The sequence below is a fragment of the Megascapheus bottae genome, chromosome 2 (assembly GCF_031878675.1).
Source record: "Megascapheus bottae isolate mThoBot1 chromosome 2, mThoBot2.hap1, whole genome shotgun sequence".
NCBI lineage: Eukaryota > Metazoa > Chordata > Mammalia > Rodentia > Geomyidae > Megascapheus > Megascapheus bottae.
In genome coordinates, this window is record NC_143510.1 from 78,300,982 (window position 1) to 78,321,999 (window position 21,018).

The following is a 21,018-nucleotide window of genomic DNA, read 5'->3' on the forward strand; positions in this document are numbered from 1 at the left end:
AGTATAGGGGAAGGAAGGAAGTCTGAAAATGTGGTCAGGTGATGTGAAAAGATACTTGACAAACTGACAAGATCAACAATGATGTTAGTTATTCCTAAGGAAAAATTAGTTATCCTGAACCCCCTGTACCTATCCAATAGTCACCAATGAGAGAAATCACACTTAGCAGCCATCCTGCTTTGCAAACCTCCTCTTCTCAGGTGATGCTCATGGAAAAGAAGAATGCTCTCCAAGCTGAGCCAAGACTTTGGAGCTGCAAGAAGAGTGTACTTAATACATAATACTTCTCTGCGAGAGGAGTGGAAACCAGTACGACTGTCTGAAACCAGATCCTTAACCCAATTGGCCAGTGAGACAAACAACAGGATTAAAACGACCAGGGGACTGCGTGGTTCACTTTTGTAATTCTAGCTACTCAGGAAGTTGAGATCTGAGAGAGTTGTGGTTCAAACCCAGCCCCAGAAGAAAAGTTTATGAGACTCTTATCCCCAATTAACCACATATGCAAACAAAACAACGACACCGAAAATGGAAGTGGAGTTGTGCTCAAGTGATATTGCTCCAGCCTTGGGTGAAAAAGCTAAGGGATAGGCTCTGAGTTCAAATCCCAGTGCAAGCACATGTGCATATGCACACACATGCATACACACACATACACACAACCTGATGATGACACTATTATACATTTAAAGTAAGGATTGGCCTAAGTTAAGTGATTTACATTTAATTTTATTTATAGCTCAAACAAGTCCAGACAGACGAAACAATTATTCCTGTTATAGGGATAATTACCTGAGGTCATGTAGCCTATAACTATCAGAAGGAGGAACCCCCCTCCCCAAACCTTTCTTGTTTCCCCTATAATTTTAAGCCATCCTTTATACAGATACATGAATTTGCAAATATGCTTATAATGGCAAAATAAGACAGATTACAGCAGAAACATTGTATTCTAATATTTCTCTGTGACTCAGTGACAGCATGTGTCTCGATTTCCTTCTGTTTCTTCTTTTTAAAACTGCATAAACTCAAAGCAGTTTGATATTTTGTGCTGAACTGGGGGTAATTTTTGGATTTTTTTTCCCCTTTAGTGTCTCTTTCTATCCCATTGTCTAATTCCGTTCAATTGTTTTTTTTTTTTTTTTTTTTTTTTTGCCAGTCCTGGGCTTGAGCTCAGGGCCTGAGCACTGTCCTTGGACTTTCTCAAGGCTAGAGCTCTACCACTTGAGCCTCAGCACCACTTCCGGCTTTTTTCTATGTATGTGGTACCGAGGAATCAAACCCGGCTCTTCATGCATGCTAGGCAAGCACTTTAACCACTAGGCCAAACTTCCGGCCTCAGTTGTTTTTCTCTGTCTCTTTTCCTCTCTCTCTCTCTGTCTCTCTGTCTCTCTCTGTCTCTATCTCTCTGTCTCTGTCTCTGTCTCTCTCTGTCTCTCTCTCTGTCTCTCTGTCTGTCTCTGTCTCTCTGTTTCTCTCTCTCTGTCTCTCTGTCTCTCTGTCTGTCTCTCTCTCTCTCTGTCTCTGTCTCTCTCTGTTTCTCTCTCTCTGTCTCTATCTCTCTGTCTCTCTGTCTCTCTCTGTCTCTGTCTCTGTCTCTCTCTCTGTCTGTCTCTCAGTCTGTCTCTGTCTCTGTCTCTGTCTCTCTGTGTCTCTCTCTCTCTCTGTGTCTCTCTCTCTCTCTCTTTCTCTCTGTCTCTGTCTCTCTGTGTCTCTCTCTCTCTGTCTCTCTGTCTGTGTCTCTCTCTCTCTGTGTCTCTCTCTCTGTCTCTCTTTCTCTCTGTCTCTGTCTCTCTGTCTCTGTTTCTCTCTGTCTCTGTTTCTCTCTCTCTCTCTCTCTCTCTCTCTGTCTCTCTCTCTGTCTCTCTCTCTCTCTGTCTCTCTCTCTCTCTCTCTGTCTCTCTCTCCCTCTCCCTCTCCCTCTCCCTCTCCCTCTCTCTCCCACTCCTTTAGGTTCTGACAGAATGTGTTTTCTGTTTACATTCGTTTTTCTAAGGGAGTTTTTGCTTCAGCTTTGTGGAGTTTGTGGGTGGGTTTGAACTCAGGGCCTTGTGCTTTTAGTAAAAGTGTACCGTATAACCCAAATAAAGCAATTAAGAATCAAAACACCTTCCCGGTGCCGCAGCAGTGGGTGGAGAGGAGGAGGAGGAGGGAGAAACCTGCGGGAGTCTGGGGCGGCCTCCCTTCCACTCTCTCCTGCCTTGTAGCCTTCGGAGGCCCGCGCGGCCGCCCGCACGGTTGGGGTGCGTGGGGGGGCGGCGTCTCCTTTACCTCCACGACTTTGGGTCCAAACTAGCCTTCGGGAAGTAGCAGGGGCCGAGTGGGCAGAGGCGTCCCTCGACGGCCTTGGCGACGTGGGCTCTATCCTCCATCCCCGCGGCTCCCCTTCATCGTGGGGACGCACTGGAAGCCAATCCCGGAGCGGAGCTGACCAACCGAAAAGGGCGGCCACCCGCCCCGCGCCTCCACGCATGCGTGGCCCCACGCACTCCCGCACTCCCTCTCCCGCACCCCATCTTCTTCTCATTGCCCCTCTCCCCACCACCACACCCCTTCCCGCGGGGTGACCCCCTTCCTATGTACCCTCGCTCCTCCTCACCCGCAAACTCCATCTCCACTTGCTGATGCGCTGGGGACCCTCTCTCCCCAGACCCCTGCCCGGGCCTCTGCTCTCCGACAGACAGACACACAGACACACAGACACACAGACACACAGACAGAAACACACACACACACAGAGACACACACAGACAGACAGACACACACACACAGACACACACACACACACACACAGGCACACCACACACACGCACGTGCGCACACTCAGGCTCTGCCCTCTCCTGGGGCTCCTTTCCTGCTTCCTTCTCTGCCTCTCCCCGTCTGTTCCCCCCGGGGCTCCATCCCAGGCCCCCAGCCCAGCGCGCCCGATGCAGGCAGAGGTCACCCCCTTCTCCTGGCCAGGTGGCCCGCCTAGTCCATCTGGATCTCTCCGGGGGTTCCTTCCCTACTAGGAGAAGTGGGGGGTGTGTGACAGCGTCTCTACCTCCATTTGCCCCCCAACGTGAGAGCGTGACCTAGGAAAAGCAGCAGGCCGTGACAAGGCTCGGGACGGATTGTCCTCGGTGGCCCCTTATCATTGTCATCTGCACCCAGCTTACTGTCCGTCCCTGTCCTCCCCGGTGCCAAAGGGCAGCGGCTGCCCAGTGCCCGCCCCGCCCCGCCCCACGCTCGGGATCCGGGGGTAGAGCCGCGCGGTCCAGCGCGCCCGCGGGAGGAGACCCCGGCCGGGCGCCATGGCGGGCGGCCACCGGCTGCTGCTGGAGAACGCGCGCCAGGTGGTGCTGGTGTGCGCCCGGGGCGAGCGCTTCCTGGCCGGGGCGGCGCTGCGCGGCCTGGCGGTGCTGGAGGGCGCCAGCCTGGTGGTGGGCACGTAAGTGACGGGGCGCGCGCGGGGGCCGCGGGACATGCGGGACTCTTTCTTTACCTAGTTCAAACTTTCCCAGACACCTAGAGACGAGCTCCAGGCTGGTCACTTAGTCACCCGGGACGACACCCGTGGAGACCTCCCACCCCACGCCTGGTGAACCGCAGGCTAACAGTTCATCCCCGCAGGGCTGACGTTTCTCTTCCCTCTCTTTCTTTATGGTGGGGGTAATGCACAGCGGGGCTACGGTTACATTCATCATTACTTCTCGCCCGTTGATGCCCCTTCTCTTGTTCCCTCCCCCTTCCTTTTTTTTTAGTACAAAGGATTTGAATTCAGGGCCTTGCTAGGATGTTGGGCTACCACTTGAGCCCCAACCCTCATCACCCCCCCACACACACACACACCTCTCTTTGCTTTGGTTATTTTCCTTTCCTTTCCTTGAATTTACTGCAATACTGACCGTTTTGATTAGTGTTATAGGAACAGAGGCACATAGGAATTATGCCTTTGTGTTCCTTTCCTAAGTATATTCTTTGGTCTCATTGTGTGTGAATGCCAAGAGTCCTGTATAATTTATCATATCCCTGGTATTTTAGATCTAGCTTTGGCTTACAAGAGAAAACATGTGTCATTTGTCTCTCTGAGATTGATTTACTTAATATGATTTGTTCTAGGTCTATTGCTTTGGTTATTTTGCAACTAGGATCTTGCACCTGGGCTTGGTCTTGACCCAAAACCTCCTACTTAGGGTTTTCTTGTAGTTAGATTGAGTTGCTATCAAACCCAGCTTTTATTGAGTGTGTGTGTGTGTGTGTGTGTGTGTGTGTGTGTGTGTGTGTGTTTTGCAGGGAGGGGTGTCTCCAGGCAAACTTTTTGCTGGGACTAGCTTGGAACTGCAGTCCTCTGAATCTCTGCTTTCCTTGGAGCTAGGATTACTGGAGCCACTCCACCCAGATTGTCTTTCGTTCTTCTAAGCCAGATTTCTAAGTGCATCTGCCCTCATTATCAGATCTTTTCAATTGGCATCTGAGTTGATGGAGTTCAAAGACCTGAATGTGTGTGTGTGTGTGTGTGTGTGTGTGTGTGTGTGTGTGTGTGTAGGTCCTGGGTTTTGAACTCAGGGCTAATTCTCTACCACTTAAGCCACAGCTCCACTATTAGTTTTCCCTCCCTCCCTCCCTCCCTCCCTTCCTTCTTTCCTTCCTTCCTTTTTTCCTTCCTTTTATAGTTAGAGATAAAAGTTTCACAAGCTGGATTCTCCAGCCCAAGCTGTCTTTGAACTATGATCCTAAGATCTCAGCCTGGTGAGTAGCCAGGATAACGAGTGTGAGGACCAGTCAGTGCTCACACCACCTGAATTTTTATGAAGTACCTCTCCCATACCCTTGGTCTGCACATTCAAACCTGAGAACTGGAAAACAGTTACATGGCAGTAGCTTGGAATAGCCGGAGTCAGGATCTGATCTGATTAAAAGAGGTTATTTTCAGTTGTTTTCTGTTAACCTGTGCTTCCTGCCAAACAAGAATAAGAGAACAGCCAAAGTTTGCTAGGGCCATGTGGGGATTGGATGAGGATCCTCATGCCAGAGCCCCGTGAGGCTCTGATAACAGACCAAGGCTTATCTGAGATGGCTTAGGATTGTATAACAGCCTAGAGTTTAGGGTCTGTTGTAGTTAACACAGAGCAGAAACAATTTCCTATTAAAATTTTGTTAAAATGACATATCTGATGAGAAAGCTGATAAAAATATCTACCTAGTGGTGGGAAATAAAATATTTGTAGAAATGGGAAGGATACTATCAGACATAAAGTCCTGGGTGTTAGGACATGTTCTCTAGAATCCTGTGCTCATTCAGACCACATGAACAGGGAAGAGAAAGGACAGAATCGACTTGTGGACTGTCTGGAAGGTCATTTTTTTTCTTGATTTGATCTGCTACATGGTTCTTAGAGTGTGTTAGGTTTGTTTATATTAGAATGTATTTGTGGCAATATTCAGAATTTTGCTGCTCAAATATGCTGAAATATGCCTAGTTTGGTATAAGACTGTTGCTTTCAGTTTACCTATTCATTATTTTACATACCTGCCAAGTAATTATCTGGAAAATGTCCAAATTTTTCACCTGTGTGTGTGTGTGTGCCAGTAGCTAGGATTATAGGCGCGAGCCACAGGGCCGGGTGTGATGGACAGTTTTTGAGTGTTGTGGTTACATAACAGTTTGTCAATAGCAGTGTTTCAACTGCACAGGCCCATTTGTACAATGCATTTTGTAATGACAGCATTAATGTTGTGCAGAGCACAGGCATGGAGGTTTAACTAGGGTTCCTTAAGAACAGTGTCCACATGTGCCTTTTAAGGAGGGTTCCTTTCTAAGGACACCACCTTTATTAAGATGTTTTTGATGACAAAATGACCCACCTATACAGGAGCTGGGGGGTGTAGGGCTGGAACTTGGGTAGTAGGTTTCCCTCTTCCTCTGAGATTCCCTCCCAACTTCCTTGCATCACATTCTTGCTCTCTGGGTACAACCCACTTTCATACTCACCTCACCATCCAAGATGGCTGCTCCATCTCTAGTTACTTTCCAGCCAGTGAGAATAGAGTGAAAGTAAGCCTAATGGCTAGAACTTAGTCAGATGACTCCACTTGGCTGATGGGAGGCACATGTCCTGAGTGGGCACATGTCCAACTAAAACTTAGGATTCCAGACCCGTAGGGGAAGAGAACAGTCACTCTCTTCTACACACACCAGGGCTTTTTGTCTTCACTGTGGCTCCAGTCACTTTCCCAGAGACTCAAGTTCAAGAGGTAATCACAGTGTCAGCTGTGATATATGGTATCTGAAGACATTTTAAATCATTAGCATTCTTGCAAGAAATGTAGCAGGGGCTTGGTTGACAGTGGATGGGCTTTTGGGAAGTGATTGGGTCTTAATTTCTAGATGTCTTCATAAGATGGCATCATTGGAGGTGGTGAAGGTTAGAAAGGGGGCAAAAAGTAGGTAACTAAGGTGGAGGAGAGGTTTGTCCTCCGGTGGGCTGGCCCCTCTGAAATGTGAGCAAAATAAAAAGTTCCTCCTTTTAAGCTGTTTTTCAGGGTGAGGGGCAGGGGAGGGGGGAGTAATTTGGTCACAGCAACCTAAAAGTAAAACATCTGATTTTCCACAAACTCGTAACTATTTCTTGCATTTATCTCCAGTGATGGGCTCATAAAAGCTATTGGTCCTGCGGATGTTATCCAACGCCAGTTTTCTGAAGACACTTTTGAAGAAAGAATTGATTGTTCTGGGAAATGTGTCCTACCAGGTATTTATTCCCCGCCCCCAAACTAACAACTCTGAAAGCTGTTTTGAACAGTCACTCCAAGAATGTAAAGATGGAGACTAGCAGTTTGTTTTAAGCAAGTCTTAAAACGTATGAAAAATATTAGTGACTTCTGGTTTTCAATTTCTACTCTTGAAGGTCTGGCTTTTTTGCAGTCATGCTTTCACTTGGCAGCTTGGTGCTTTTGCCTGTACGCTTTCCTCATTCACCTTCTCCTTGTTGACCTTCATCGATTGCAGGTTTGGTGGATGCACATACACACCCTGTCTGGGCTGGAGAAAGAGTTCACGAGTTTGCAATGAAGGTAACCTCAATGCATGATGGGATATCAGCCTAGCGTACGGAGATGAAGCCTTCTCTAAGTTCATCAGCTGGCAACCTTTGCCACATTCAGCAGTCTTTTGCTTTTCTTTCGTTTTTAAAAGTATTTTTAAGTCATTGTGCAAAGGGGTTGTCATTCAACAAAACAGTTTATGAATACAGTGCATCTTGAGCACTATCAGCCCTCAATATTTTCACCCGTTCCTCTCAACCCATCCCTTCCCTCACTTTTCTTAATTTTGTAGTATGTGCATTGAATTTTTGACTTCATTCTCCTCATCTAGGTCTTCTCCTATTTTCCCCCCCTAGTCCTGGGGCTTGAACTCAGGGCTGGGGCACTATCCTTGAGCTTTCTTAAGGCTAGCACTCTATCACTTGAGTGACAGTACCACTTCTGGCTTTTTCTGTGTATGTAGTACCAAAGACGCAAACCCAAGGCTTTGTGCACGCTAGGCAAGCACTCTACCACAAGGCCACACTCCTGGCCCCATCTATATCTTAATGCATATTTTTACTTGCTGGAGTATAGAAAGCAAATGGCAACAAAGCTAACTTATTTATAAATTCCCCAAACTCTGGTGCCCAACTATGGCCATGTAAAAGCCACCCTTGATTCTCTGGAGATTCAAATGACTATAATGAGGTCCCTGAATCCTATCCTTTCCTCCCCTCCCCACCCTGTGTTGTACTAGGCCTTGAACTCAGGGCCCATGCTCTTGCTTAATTTTTTCACTTAAGGCTGGCATTCTACCACTTGAGCTTTGGGCTTTTTAGTGACTAATTGGGTATAAAAGTCTCACAGAGGGCTCATTTGTTCTTTTTTTTTTGTTTTTTTTTTTTTTTTTTGGCCCCTTTCTCTTTCTGGCCCCGCTCGCTCCGGCCCTGCTCGCTCCGGCCCGGCTAGGCCCCCTTTCTAGCTCAGGCCCCGCTCGCTCCGGCCCTGCTCGCTCCGGCCCCGCTCGCTCCGGCCCCGCTCGCTCCGGCCTGGGTCGCTCCGGCCCGGCTAGGCCCTCTTTCTAGCTCAGGCTAGCAGTCTTGTCTCTGCCACTTTTCCGGTTTGGTTGTGTATGTGGGATACCGAGGAATCGAACCCGGGTCTTTGTGCATGCTAGTCAAGCACTTTAACCGCTAGGCCAAACTCCCGGGCCCCAGAGGGCTCATTTGTAGCTTAGTGACAAAACGATTGCCCAGCAAGTGAAGTGCAATGCCCCCCAAAAGAAAGATAAACAACAAGGAACAAAAAACTCTCAAAAACTTCCTTCCCAGGCCTGCCTTTGAACCGCTATCCTCAGATCTCAGCTTCCTGAGTAGCTAGGGTTACAGGTGTGAGCTACATGTGCCCAGCTAGTTTGCATTTTTTTTAACCTGGTCCTAGGGCTTGAACTCTGGACTGGGCCACTGTCCCTAAGCTCAAGATTAGTGCTATATCATTTGAGCCACAGCTCTACTTCCAGTTTTTTTGTGGTTAATTTGAGATGAGAGTCTTACAGACTTTCCTACCTGGGTTGGCTTTGAACCCTGATCCTCAGATCTCAGCCTCCTGAGTTGCTAGGTTTTACAGGCATGTGCCACCAGTACCAGGCTTATCTTGGCTTTTTAAAACATGTTAAGGGGCTGGGATTGTGCTTAGTGGTAGAGTGCTTGCCTAGCATGAATGAAGCCCTGGATTCCATTCCACAATACCACACACACAGAGAAAAAACCAGAAATGGTGCTGTGGTGCACGTGGTACAGTGACAGCCTTGAGCAAAAGAAGCTCAGGAACGGAGTCCAGGCCCTGAGTTCAAGACCCTGCCAACAACAACAACAAACATGTTAACAGGAAGGACTAGGACAGTGGGTTGTTAAAGTACTGAAATACTCCAATGCCAAGGTATTGTTGCTGTCCTGAGATCCGCAGCTGCCCATCAATGCCCATCTCTGCCGTCCAGTTCTTTCCTGGGTCCCCTATTCCCATGCCCACCCCTGCCTCCACCCCACATTATCTAAGTAAGAGCAGAAGAGTCTGGAAGATTCTAAGAGTGTGGAAAGGAAGGGGCTTCGAGAAGTAGGCACATCCAGTGTACAACCGGGTCGTGGGCACTGGAGCGGTCTGCCTCTCCATCCCCTTTGGCTCTCACGCTTGGAGGTAGGTCTGTGGATGTGTCTGCAGCGATGCTGAGTGGGCCGTGGGTTCAGTTGTCAGGAGCCACCTACATGGACATTCACCGGGCTGGAGGGGGCATCCACTTCACGGTGGAGCGCACGCGCCAGGCGTCGGAGGAGGCGCTGTTCCTGGCCTTGCAGCAGCGGCTCGAGTGCATGATGCGGGCGGGTACCACGCTGGTGGAGTGCAAGAGCGGATACGGCCTGGACCTGGAGACGGAGCTCAAGATGCTGCGTGTGATTGAGCGCGCCCGCCGGGAGCTGCCCCTTGGCATCTCGGCCACCTACTGTGGAGCCCATGCGGTGCCCAAGTAAGCCAGTGGAGGAAGGGGCCGGGTGTGACTCGGGCAGGGCTCCCTCCCTGGAGAGGGTGCAGCCGCTCTTCAGCTGTTGCAAGGAGACCCGTCGACAGCAACCCTTGGAAAGATGTTCTAGTTCTTCCCGATCATTTTGATTTTCTTTGTTGGTCATGGGGCTTGAACTCAGGGCCTGGGTGCTGTTCCCTGAGAGTCAGAGCTCTGCCATTGTTGAGTCACAGCTCCAGTGCCGGTTTTCTAGTCCCTGTCCTGGGCTGGCTTCAAACCACAGTCCTCAGATCTCCGCCTCCTAAGTCGCTAGGATGACAGGCGAGATCCGAGGGCCTTTCTTTCATTATTCAACGTCTAGAAAAATGGATGGGGAGTCCAGCCTGGTGGCTCACGCCTGTAATCCTGAGGCTGAGATGTGAGGATCGCGGTTCAAAGCCAGCCCCCCCCCCCCCCCCCCCCCCCCCGGTACTAAAGAACGAAAGACTCTCATCTCCAATTATGCACAAGAAAATGGGAAGTGGGGCTTTGGCTCCAGGGGTAGGGCGGTAGCCTTGAGTGGAAGAGCTCAGGGACAAAGCCCAGGTCCAGAGTTCAAGTCCCCACAACCCACAAAAAATAAAGGAGGAGGGAGGGGAAGTTGCAAGCTGTTGGGGTTAGCAAAAAAGAAAAGGTCCCTGGCCCTGGTTCACCTTTTACTCATTTGAGTAATTTTTTTTTTTTTTTTTTGCCAGTCTGGGCTCGGGCTCAGGGCCTGAGCACTGTCCTTGGGTTTTCTCAAGGCCAGCACTCTATCACTTAAGCCATAGCACCACTTCTGGCTTTTTTCTATGTATGTGGTACCGAGGAATGGAACCCGGGTCTTTGTGCATGCTAGGCAAGCACTCTACCACTAGGCCAAACTCGAGGCCCTCATTTGAGTTATTTTCTGTGCTAATGAATTCAGTATTTAGATTTCAGCCTTTGAGGTAGCTAGAGTAGCTAGGATTACAGATGTCAGCCACTGGTGCCTGGCTCCATTATAAAAGGTTTTAGCTTTCCCATTTATCTAAAAGGTTTCTCCAACATGTCTTTCCTGTGGAGAACATGGACTGCCTATGTATATGTCACATATCCACCAGAGACCTTTTGACCCTGGAATTTCTAGACAGGAAGGACCATGTTCTAGACCTGAAAGATCTAAGAGAGATCCAGGTAAAAACGATGGAGATGCCGCATTCAGCCTCGATGACAGGTGCAGGCATACTCTGCACTTAACAAACATATTTTGAAAATTCAGTCCTTAGAATGTATTTTATATTTTTACATCTGTGATATTTTGAAAGCATAAATTATTTCTTTGAGATGTAAAAATTGCAGTATTGTCTACAGCATGTTTTGCATGGGAAATGACCTTAATTATATGTGACATTTTTATCATTTCTTTCTTTTCTTTTTGTGGGTCATGGGGCTTGAACTCTGGGCCTCGGCTCTGTTTCTGAGCTCTTCAGTGCAAAGTTATGGTCAAGTATTTGTTGTCACTTCCTGACTTGAAGTGAAAACTGATCTGCCTGGGTCAGCAAAAATGAAGGATGTGTAAGATATAAGCCCACTGAAAACTGAGAGCTGACACCTATAATCCTAGCTATGTAGGAGGCTCATACTTGAGGATCATGGTTCAAAGCTATCTTGGACAAGAAAATCTATGAGACTCTTATATCCAGTTAACTAGCAAAAAGCAGTTCAAAAGGATATAGGAGACTATTACTAACTATACTCCCATGGTCTGCAGAAATACACAATTTTAATGCTAATATCCATTTCCCTCCTCAATCAGAGGAAGTGAATGTTTATATCATTTCAAATTCACAAAACTAATTCTGTAGAAAAGAAATACTTCCAGAATCTTTGTCATACATTTTTAGCATGTATGTTCCTGAAATTAATGCTGCATTGAGACAATTGTGGATGTTTTCAAACAAATATGAAGTGTATTTAAAGTGAATCTATGAAGCCAATCTGCTTTTCCTGTTCCTTTTTTTTTTGATATTGAAACCTGGATTTAACTCAGTTGAGCTACTTCTGACTTTTGAGTGTTTGATGTAAATATTTAAATCATGAATTATGCATTTGTACTATAGAGCTCCAAAGCATCCCACTCTATATGACTATCTTGAGAAGTAGAAATCATTTTCATAAGTACCCTTCTCCTCATTGCTTCCCTCCACCCATCCACCCACCAAGTTGGGCTGAAAGACAGCCATCTGTGTGCCAAACACAGGGTGCAGTGTTACAGGAATTTTCTTCAGCTGTCAGTGAGTGTCTGAGGTCTGCCATGATTAAGCATGGCATGTAAATCATGGCAGGAGTTGTGATTTTTTCCTCCCTCACCCCCTCTCTCTTCTTCTCTTCTCAAGTATTTGCCCACGGTAACCTCATTTCTGTCATCAGAGGGAAGACTGCCACTGAAGCCGCTGCTGACATCATTGCTCACCACCTCCCGAAGCTGAAGGAACTTGGCAGAAATGGAGAAATACAGGTTGACAATATAGATGTGTTTTGTGAGGAGGGTGTCTTTGATCTGGATTCCACCAGAAGAATTCTTCAGAGTGGGAAGGAGATAGGGCTACAGATTAACTTCCACGGGGATGAACTTCACCCCATGAAGGCTGCTGAGGTACGATGGCCTTTGCCCTTCCTGTGTCAACACATACTTGCACATTCCCGCAGTATTTTGGAAAGAGGATGGGGTGCCTGGGAAATCCTGATCTTTATTAGAAACTTTGTGGTGTGTTTTTTGGGTTTTTTTTTCTCTTGACTTTGTTTTTCATTTACTTTTTGTTGTTGTTATTGTTTCGATGTTAGACGTTGAACCCAGAACCTTCCTCTTGCTCAACAATCTCACTCACAGCTTGATTGTTTGCCCTGATTACTGTCTGCTCATGACGTGAATAGAAAAATAAACATATCTACTACATTCATGGCATATTTTGATTGCCACACAAAGATATATTAACACAGTATACTAATTTCATATGTGCCTTCTAGAATCTTTCTGCCATTTACATATCAAAGTTGGCAAAACATGCCATTATTACCACAGGACAGTGCTCAAATGTATGCTTAGTATATCCTTCTCACAGTCACCTATTTACACTTTTAATTTGTGTGTGTGTGTGTGTGTGTGTGTATTTGTGTTTATTGTGTGCACCCGTATGCACACATTTGTGTGTTAGTCCTATGGCTTGACTCAGGGCCCGAGTGCTAGACCTGAACTTTTTGATCTACCACTTGAGCCACAGCTCACCATCCTGCTTTTCTGCTTGGTGGGAACTGGAGATAAGGCTTTCATGGACTTTTCTGCCTGGACGGGCTTCTAACCATGATCCTTAGATCTCAGCTTCTAGAGTAACTGGGATCACAGACATGAGCATCCGGCACTCAGCTACTCATTCACTCTTTTAAGAACGTTTGGATGTGCACTATGTGCCAAATGCCATCCATGTCAGATATTGAGAACTCAGCATCAGTAAGAAAGTCTTGCCATCGTGAGTCTAGATGTCATTTCTCAAAGCTGGAAAACAACTGCCTGAAGGTGTTGAGCATGTACCTCATTCTCCTCACATAACCAAGCCCTTGAGCTTGATCTTTAATGTGTGTACGCATGTGCACGCACACACCAACACACGCACAAGAACAATTTCGTTGGATCATTAATATAGTTATGGACTATCTACCAACATCTCAAGCACATGTCCAACTTGATATCTTAATAACATGTCCAAATCTCATTCTCTGTTTCCATGACAGCATCAGTTGTGTGTTGCTAAGTCCAAATTTTGGACATCATTACAACTGCTCCCTCTCTCTTTTTTTTTCTTTTTTTTTAAATTGTTGTTTTATTGTCGGGGTGATGCATAGAGGGGTTACAGTTACATTCAGGTAGTGGGTACATTACTTCTTGAACATTGATACCCCTTCCCATGTTTTTCTCCCACTTATCTTCCCCCACCCCCTCCCAGTCATCTTCCCCTTGCCTTTCCTATTTCAAATAAATAAATAAATGTATATACAATATGCCAGGCACCAAAGTCAGATACAGTAACAAACATGAGATAAAACATAAGGGGAAAAAAGAAAAGAAAGAAATTCACATAGTACATTAAGAACAAAAATCACAAAGATAAACCTCTTATTTCCATATATTGGAGTTCATTTTGCTTAGCCTCATCCTATATGGCCATATACATATAGCTTTTCAGCTATTGTGATCCTCTGCTAGGAGAATCCTAGACATATACTAATTATTACAAATAAGGGACACCATGGAGCCTGTTTTTTGGGGGGGTTCTGGCTTACTTCACCGAATATTATTTTTTCCAAATCTTTCCATTGCCTTACAAATGGGGTGATGTCATTCTTTCTGATGGGAGCATAGAATTCCATTGTGTGTAAGTACCACATCTTGATCCATTCATCTACTGATGGGCTGAGTTGGTTCCATATTGTAGCTATGGTGAATAATTCTACAATGAACATGGTTGTGCTGGTAGCTTTAGTATGTCCTTGTTTCTGGACATTTGAGTAAATGCCAGGAATGGGATTGCTAGGTCAAAGGGGAGCTCTATGTTTAGTCTTTTGGTGTTCTCTCTTTATTTATCATGTTTGAACTATTAAGTTCTCCTATGTTTCTTCCTAAGGAAGTTAAAGAAAAAATGTAAAACCCTACCCTGAAATGTAACTAAAGCAAAAATAAGGTTGTGGGAAGAGTTTAAACCTGCCTAGCAAGCATGATAACTCCAATTCAAACACTAGTTACAACCATCCCTCCCCCAAAAGAAAACAGTTTTAGAAGCAGCGTTAGATGGAACCGAATGTCTATTTTTTTGCATTTGGAAGCTTATGCTCTTAAGAAGTATTTGGCAAGAAATCCTAATGGAGAGCAATTGCTTTTTTGTAGAAAATATAATGTCATGTACTTTATTAATTGTGACTCACAAAATCTTTTCCTTTGTGCCCAATCTGCCTAGCTGGGGGCTGAGTTGGGAGCCCAGGCCATCAGCCACCTGGAAGAAGTGAGTGATGAGGGTATTGCTGCCATGGCAACAGCCCAGTGCTCTGCTGTCCTCCTGCCCACCACGGCCTACATGCTGAGGTAGGGTTGTTTCCCACCCTGAAACAAAGGCTGGAAGGACAAATTCCTGAAAAAATACAGGCAATGGAAATGTAGATGCTACAAAGATGTCAATTCTGCCTTGATGTTCTTAAATGAGTTATCTGAAGGAGCTTAGAGTCCAATTGCTTTGACAGTGGGATTATTGTGGAAAGTCCTCCCTTCCTCCCTCCTTCCCTCCCTTTTTCCCTCTCTCCCTTCCTTCCTCCTTCCCTTCCTTCCTTTTTTTCCCTAGATTCTGAATTTTTAAATTAGAAATCAGTGTATTACTTTTATAATTAGCAAATCATGAAACAAGCTATTTTTAAAAACACATGTGAAGTGTTAGGATATTTAGCAGTGCCCCATGTGGATGAGCCATTTTCTGCAAAGATGCTGGTGGGACCATCACCCCTTACATTCTGGGGGTCTGGATGGGAAAAGAACAGAGGAGATACAGAAAATGTTTTTTATCACAGTCTCCAGAGATTTTGCAGTAGACCCTATGTGAATAGAATACACCTTTTTTTCCTGAATTCTCCCCTTCTTTTTTAAATGTTATTTTATTGTTGGGATGATATACAGAGGAGTTGCAGTTATATTCATCGGGTAGTGGGTACATTACTTTTTGAACATTGTTGCCCCTTCCCATGTTTTTCTCCCATTTTTCCTGCCCAACCCCCTCCCATTCATCTTATTTTTCCCTTACCTTCCCATTTTCAATGACCCAAATAAATGTATATACAACATACCAAGTACCACAGTCAGATACTCTAATTCTGCCAACTGTGAGATCTGAGGTTTTGCCATGCTTTCATTATTCAATCCTATGATGGCTGTTGAGGAGTCTGTAGTCTAGAAAACCAGCTCTCAAAAAATAGTCAATTTCTTCTTAGGGTTAGACATTGGTAAGATATATGATCTGCTGGGCAACAATTCTGCAGGTAAATTTTAGGTCAGAGCAATTTTAACCCCTCAGAAGACAGCTGGAAACATTTCTGATTTTCCCATATAGGCAGGGAAAGGTGCTACTGGCATCTAGTGAGTAGAGGCCACCAAAGCTGTTAGAAATCCCTCCATGTATAGAATAGCCCTCCTTCTCCACATACTCCACTCACACAACAAATAACTTGGGCTGGGCACGGTGGCTCACGCCTTTAATCCTGGCTACTCAGGAGGCTGAGATCTGAGGATTGAGGTTCAAAGACAGACCAGGCACTAAAGTCCTCTGTGAGATTCTTTTTTTTTTATTGTAATTAGTAAAAGGGTTACATGATATTTGCCAGATAGAAGGTGCATTAATTCACATACATTGATACCCTTTCACATGTCTTGGTACCCATTTCCCTCCCCCCGCCCCTGTGAGATTCTTATCTCCAATTAACCATCAGAAAACCATACATGGTGCTGTGGCTCAAGCCTTTAGCTGAAGAGCTCAGGGATAACACCTAGGCCCAGAGTTCAAGCCCCATGACTGATGGAAAAAAAAAAAAAGAATAACCTAGTCTGAGACATGATTTGAGAAAGGCCAGACTTAGAGTAACATTTAGAAGGGAAAAGAACATTCCATTGCTTTTTAAAAACTATAATTTCAGGGGCCGGGAGTTTGGCCTAGTGGTTAAGGTGCTTACCTAGCATGCATGAAGACCTGGGTTCGATTCCTCGGTACCACATACATAGAAAAAAGCCAGAAATGGTGCTGAGGCTCAAGTGGTACAGCTCTAGCCTTGAGAAAATCCAAGGACAGTGCTCAGGCCCTGAGCTCAAGCCCAGGACTGGCAAAAAACAAACAAACAAACAAACAAAAACTATAATTTCAGGTTGGGAGCATGACCTAGTGGTAGAGTGCTTGCCTATCATGCATGAAGCCCTGGGTTCAATTCCCTGATACAATATACACAGAAAAAGCCACAAGTGGTCCTGTGGCTCAAGTGATAGAATGCTAGCCTTGAAAGGACAGTGCCCAGGCCATGAGTTCAAGCCCCAGGACTGGCAAAAAAAGAACTATAATTTCATATACACACATATGCAATATAATACAGTTTTATTACTAATATTCTCTTAATTTAAATAATATATACAATATAGGCTAAGCTTGGGAAATCAGCAGATTTTCTTGTTATATCCAACTACTTTTCTTATAAATCTCAATAGTTATCAGCCCAAGTCCTCAACCAATATTTAGCTTGGTGACTTTTTCACCACTCAAGAACCATGTTTTGCCAGGTGCCAGTGACTCATCACCCCTAACTGCTTAGGAGGCTGAGATCCAGAGTATCTGGATTCAAGGCCAGCCCAGGAAGAAAAGTCAGAGTCCCTTTCCCCATTAGCCAGGAAGAAGGTAAGACTGGAATGGCAGCTGAAAATCCTTCTACTATCAAGAAAAAAGTATTTTGAGAAATTAATAATTCTTTATGCTTATTGGTTGGTTATTAACTCAAAAGTCACAAGAGTTCATAAGAATTTATTAGAATACCTTCCTGGTTTATTCATTCTTTATAAATTCTGAATTTTTCCCTTAGCAAGAATCTCTAAGCATATAAAGATTGGCAAGAGCAATGGTCCCAATTTTAAAAACAGCCAAGTCACTCCCCAAACAGAATATGAAAACTGAATTGTCGTGAGCCTGCATGGGTCTCTGCCTAACTCTACTGAGATTCAGTTCACCTTATGTTTGTTTCTTGTCATTCTCTTCCATTTTGGTTACCTATTCTGCAAAAATTCCAGCTTTAGAGACTGACATCTTTTTCTTCATGCCTTAGATTGAAGCAGCCTCGAGCCAGGAAGATGGTAGATGAGGGGGTGATAGTTGCTCTGGGGAGTGATTTCAACCCCAATGCATATTGCTTTTCAATGGTGAGTATCAGCCCAGATGTTTTTCTGCACAGGGTTTTAACCAACAATATAAATCACTTAAAATGCTTTATCAGTTGCTTAAATATATAAGAAATTTAAAAGTATTTCCTTGTGGAAAATAAAAGGGGTGTGAATCATAGTGTAATTGGATTTTTCTGTACCACACGAATGCCTCTGGACTGAAAGAGAAGAGAGAAGCTTCTGTTTGCATCACCTATTGGTTTAGCTTTGAGTATTGCGGTTTTACATTAATTCGCTTTCACTGAGTCTCAATGATAAATAAGGATGGAGGTTAAGCATCATCAACATAGGGTTTTGACAAGTTGTGAGTAAATATTAAATATACAATCCTGATACTAGCAGGATTTTTCCCCAACGCATAAAAATCATTGTTCTCTTTTTGCAATTTAAAAAAGTTTCTTTAGTTGTACAAAGGCATTTCAGTTCAACTGATCAATTTACAACTGCAACACACCTTGAACTGTGTCATTTCTTCTGTCACCCCCACCCCGTCCTCACTATTCCAACCATTCAAAGCATAAGCATCTTCATGTTTAAGTTTAGAATTAGAAAATTAGCAAGTTTTACCACCTTGTCCATTTTGGGGATCAGCTGGGCTTGAACCCAGGTTTTTTCTCATGCACGCCACGCCTGAGCTCAACCACTGAGCTACATCCTTAGCCCCTCCAACCTAATATTTAACCACTTTTATTGGTGTGCTGCTTGGAAAGCCGTCCGAAGTGGCTATTGCTGTTCTGCTACTTTCCCCCCATGTGCTCCTCTTTCCATCTTAGCCAATGGTCATGCATCTGGCCTGCGTAAATATGAGGATGTCCATGCCTGAGGCCCTGGCTGCTGGCACCATCAATGCAGCCTATGCCCTGGGAAAATCTCACACACATGGGTCTCTGGAGGTTGGCAAACAGGGAGATATCATTATCATCGATGCACCCAGGTAAGTGTTCACCAAACCTACCACGGGGTAGACAGGTTCAAGGTTCCTTTTCTCTAGTTATTAGTATCAGACTCAGCCAGGTATATAGAAACTCAGACACTAACCAGTCCCCTCTGATTTACCCTTTTCAACTGGAAAGTCTACTTCTAGATCCTACAGTAGGACAAGTTCTGGGGTGTCTTCCTCTGTATCCCATCTTTCATGGATTTCCAGGTTCTTGCTCTGTGTACTGGGGATCTTGCCTTTGCGTGTCCTGGACTGTGCTTATGGTTTTCTGCTTGGCCCTGGCCTTTAGATTGTTCCCAGCTCTACTTGTCTCTCTGGTTCTGATTCCTTTCCCCCCTGCCCCGCCACCCTCGCCTTGACTTTAGATATCAAATTGATTCCCAATTTCTTCACTCAGTTATACTGTTTCTGGTTTCTTATTATTCATATTCTGTTCCATACCAGCTGTACCTCCGATGAGACAATTTGGGTCTTATGGTTATAAGTCTAAAAGTTGTAAATACTGTCCTTCCTGATTCTTGTGGGCTTGCCATAGGCCTTGGACCTCATATTCAGTAGAGAGAAGCCACTGTATAATTCTATCTCCCTGGTCACAATCGACTCCTTCCACTGAAAACAATGTTGTTACCATTCATGTATCATGTCCTAAAGGAAATATTTAAGATCAAGAACTTCGATATTTTTAAGCATTTGATTTATTATGGGCCAGATCTTAAATGCTATGTATAATGGCCTAAGTGGCAATGGGTTATTATAGATAAATTCATTTTACATTTAAATTTATTTTTATAGTACAGATTTTAACTTCCATGAATTGAAAAACAGATTTGATTTCTTTCTAGATGGGAACATATAATTTATCAGTTTGGAGGCCATCATGAATTAATTGAATATGTTATAACTAAAGGAAAAGTCATCTACAAAAAATGATAGCTCTGCAAGGGGAAAAAGACACTTCTGCTGGATCAAATAAGTTGATACAGTCACATTTAAATAAAAATACTTGAGTGAGTTGCCAGAATTATGTATCTTAAAGCCAAATATATTTCCACATTTTATTAGTCCACTTGAAGATTTATTTGAATTGAACATGTATACTTGGATAAATGAACATGTAATCTTACTGTGATGATCACCTCAAACCATCAAATTATTTCACAAAGATTGGATACAAATATTCTGAAGGTTTATATGAAGAGGTAGTTCAGAAATACCATTGTGAGAAAAGATGACTTGGCTTGAAATTTCCATTTTTTGCCTCTCCACTTTCATTTTGTAAATTATACTTAGTGAACATTGGTGAATAGAAGGAAAGATGTCTTAAGTGACATGACTAAATTATGCTCTTTTATAAAAAGCACACAGTTTGTCTTTGTCTTCAGATGCATTAGTGTACCTGGGGCAGAGTCTTTCCATGTTTAATGTCTTTCAACCTTAACAACACAGCTAGCTCTGTGGCAGTTTCAAGACTTGTCATCTACAAGAGCAACAGCCTTCCTGCAGTGAATGCATTTAGTAGCTCATACCTGTAATCCTAGTTATTCAGGAGGCTGAGATCTGAGTGAGGATCACGGTTCAAAGCCAGCCTGGGCACTAAAGTCCAGGAGCCTCTCATCTCCAATTAACCACCAGAAAACCAAAAGTGGTGCTGTGGCTCAAGTGATAGAGCAATAGCCTTGAGCTGAAGAGCTCAGGGACAGTGCCCAGGCCCAGAGTTCAAGCCCCATTACTGACAAAAAAAAAAGGAAAAGATTATTTGCTATCATTATTATTTTTGTTTCCTGATAGTCCTGGAAATAGATCACCAATGTTGCCTGACATTATGGAACAAAGTTGAATGAATAGAGTACACAATTGTTTGTAGAATGAGCAGTTATTTATATAAATTGACATTTCTAGAATTCTGAAAAAAAATTTTCATTATTCTCATAAATATGGTTACATTATCAAATTTCATCCTGCTTACAAAAAGGAATTTGTCAAGTATACATTAATTATAAAATGATCACAAAGGTGATGTGGATCAGTCTGGATTAGTAAGACTGTATTATATCCAGTGGTGACGTTACTCGAGATGCATTGTACTCATAAATTGACATGTTGAATCGAAACTCTGTGTGCAACTATTAAAGAAAATAAGAAATAAATAACTATAACCAAATCAAGGTTCGTGTGTTAGTCAGTTTTTGTTACTATAATAAGATTCCTGAGGCAGCCTTTTTATGAAGAAAAGAATCATGTTTAGCTCCTGCTTGTGACTACTGAAAGTTCCCAACATCATTCCAACTAGGGGATGTAGGTAGAATGATCTGGATCTGAGGTTAGCTCTAGACAAAAAGGACATGATTTTATCTGAAAAAATAACAAAAGCAAAAAGGGCTAGTAGCCTAGCCTAAGTTGTAGAGTGCCTGCTTAGCAAGTGCAAAGCCCCGAATTCAAATCCCAGTACCACACACACACACACACACACACACACACACACACACACACACACACAAAAGTAACAATTATACCTTTGAAGGCTGGGAGGGCTTTTGAGGAGGTGGA

At 44.3% G+C, this 21,018-nt stretch overlaps 2 protein-coding genes across 4 annotated transcripts in view; one reads left to right on the top strand and one right to left on the bottom strand.

Moving 5' to 3' along the window:
* Ccdc38 (coiled-coil domain containing 38) overlaps positions 1–2,444 on the bottom strand; it is a 37,464-nt gene extending 35,020 nt beyond the window's left edge. For both annotated transcript variants that reach the window (XM_090328433.1, XM_090328431.1), the window contains exon 1: positions 2,272–2,444. The gene's annotated coding sequence lies outside the window, so the exon portion shown is untranslated. The remainder of the gene's footprint in view (positions 1–2,271) is intronic.
* An 836-nt stretch (positions 2,445–3,280) lies between these two features.
* Positions 3,281–20,636, top strand: Amdhd1 (amidohydrolase domain containing 1). 2 transcript variants are annotated; one of them, XM_090328435.1, is made up of 9 exons: positions 3,281–3,430; positions 6,628–6,734; positions 6,992–7,056; positions 9,252–9,529; positions 11,954–12,179; positions 14,533–14,657; positions 17,417–17,510; positions 18,305–18,465; positions 19,314–20,636. In XM_090328435.1, the coding sequence occupies exons 1-9, from the start codon at positions 3,294–3,296 to the stop codon at positions 19,399–19,401; spliced, it is 1,281 nt and encodes a 426-aa protein (XP_090184561.1). In that variant the 5' UTR covers positions 3,281–3,293; the 3' UTR covers positions 19,402–20,636. The 2 variants fall into 2 exon arrangements, with proteins under 2 accessions (XP_090184561.1, XP_090184562.1); XM_090328436.1 differs by lacking the exon at positions 18,305–18,465.
* Positions 20,637–21,018: the final 382 nt, after the last annotated feature.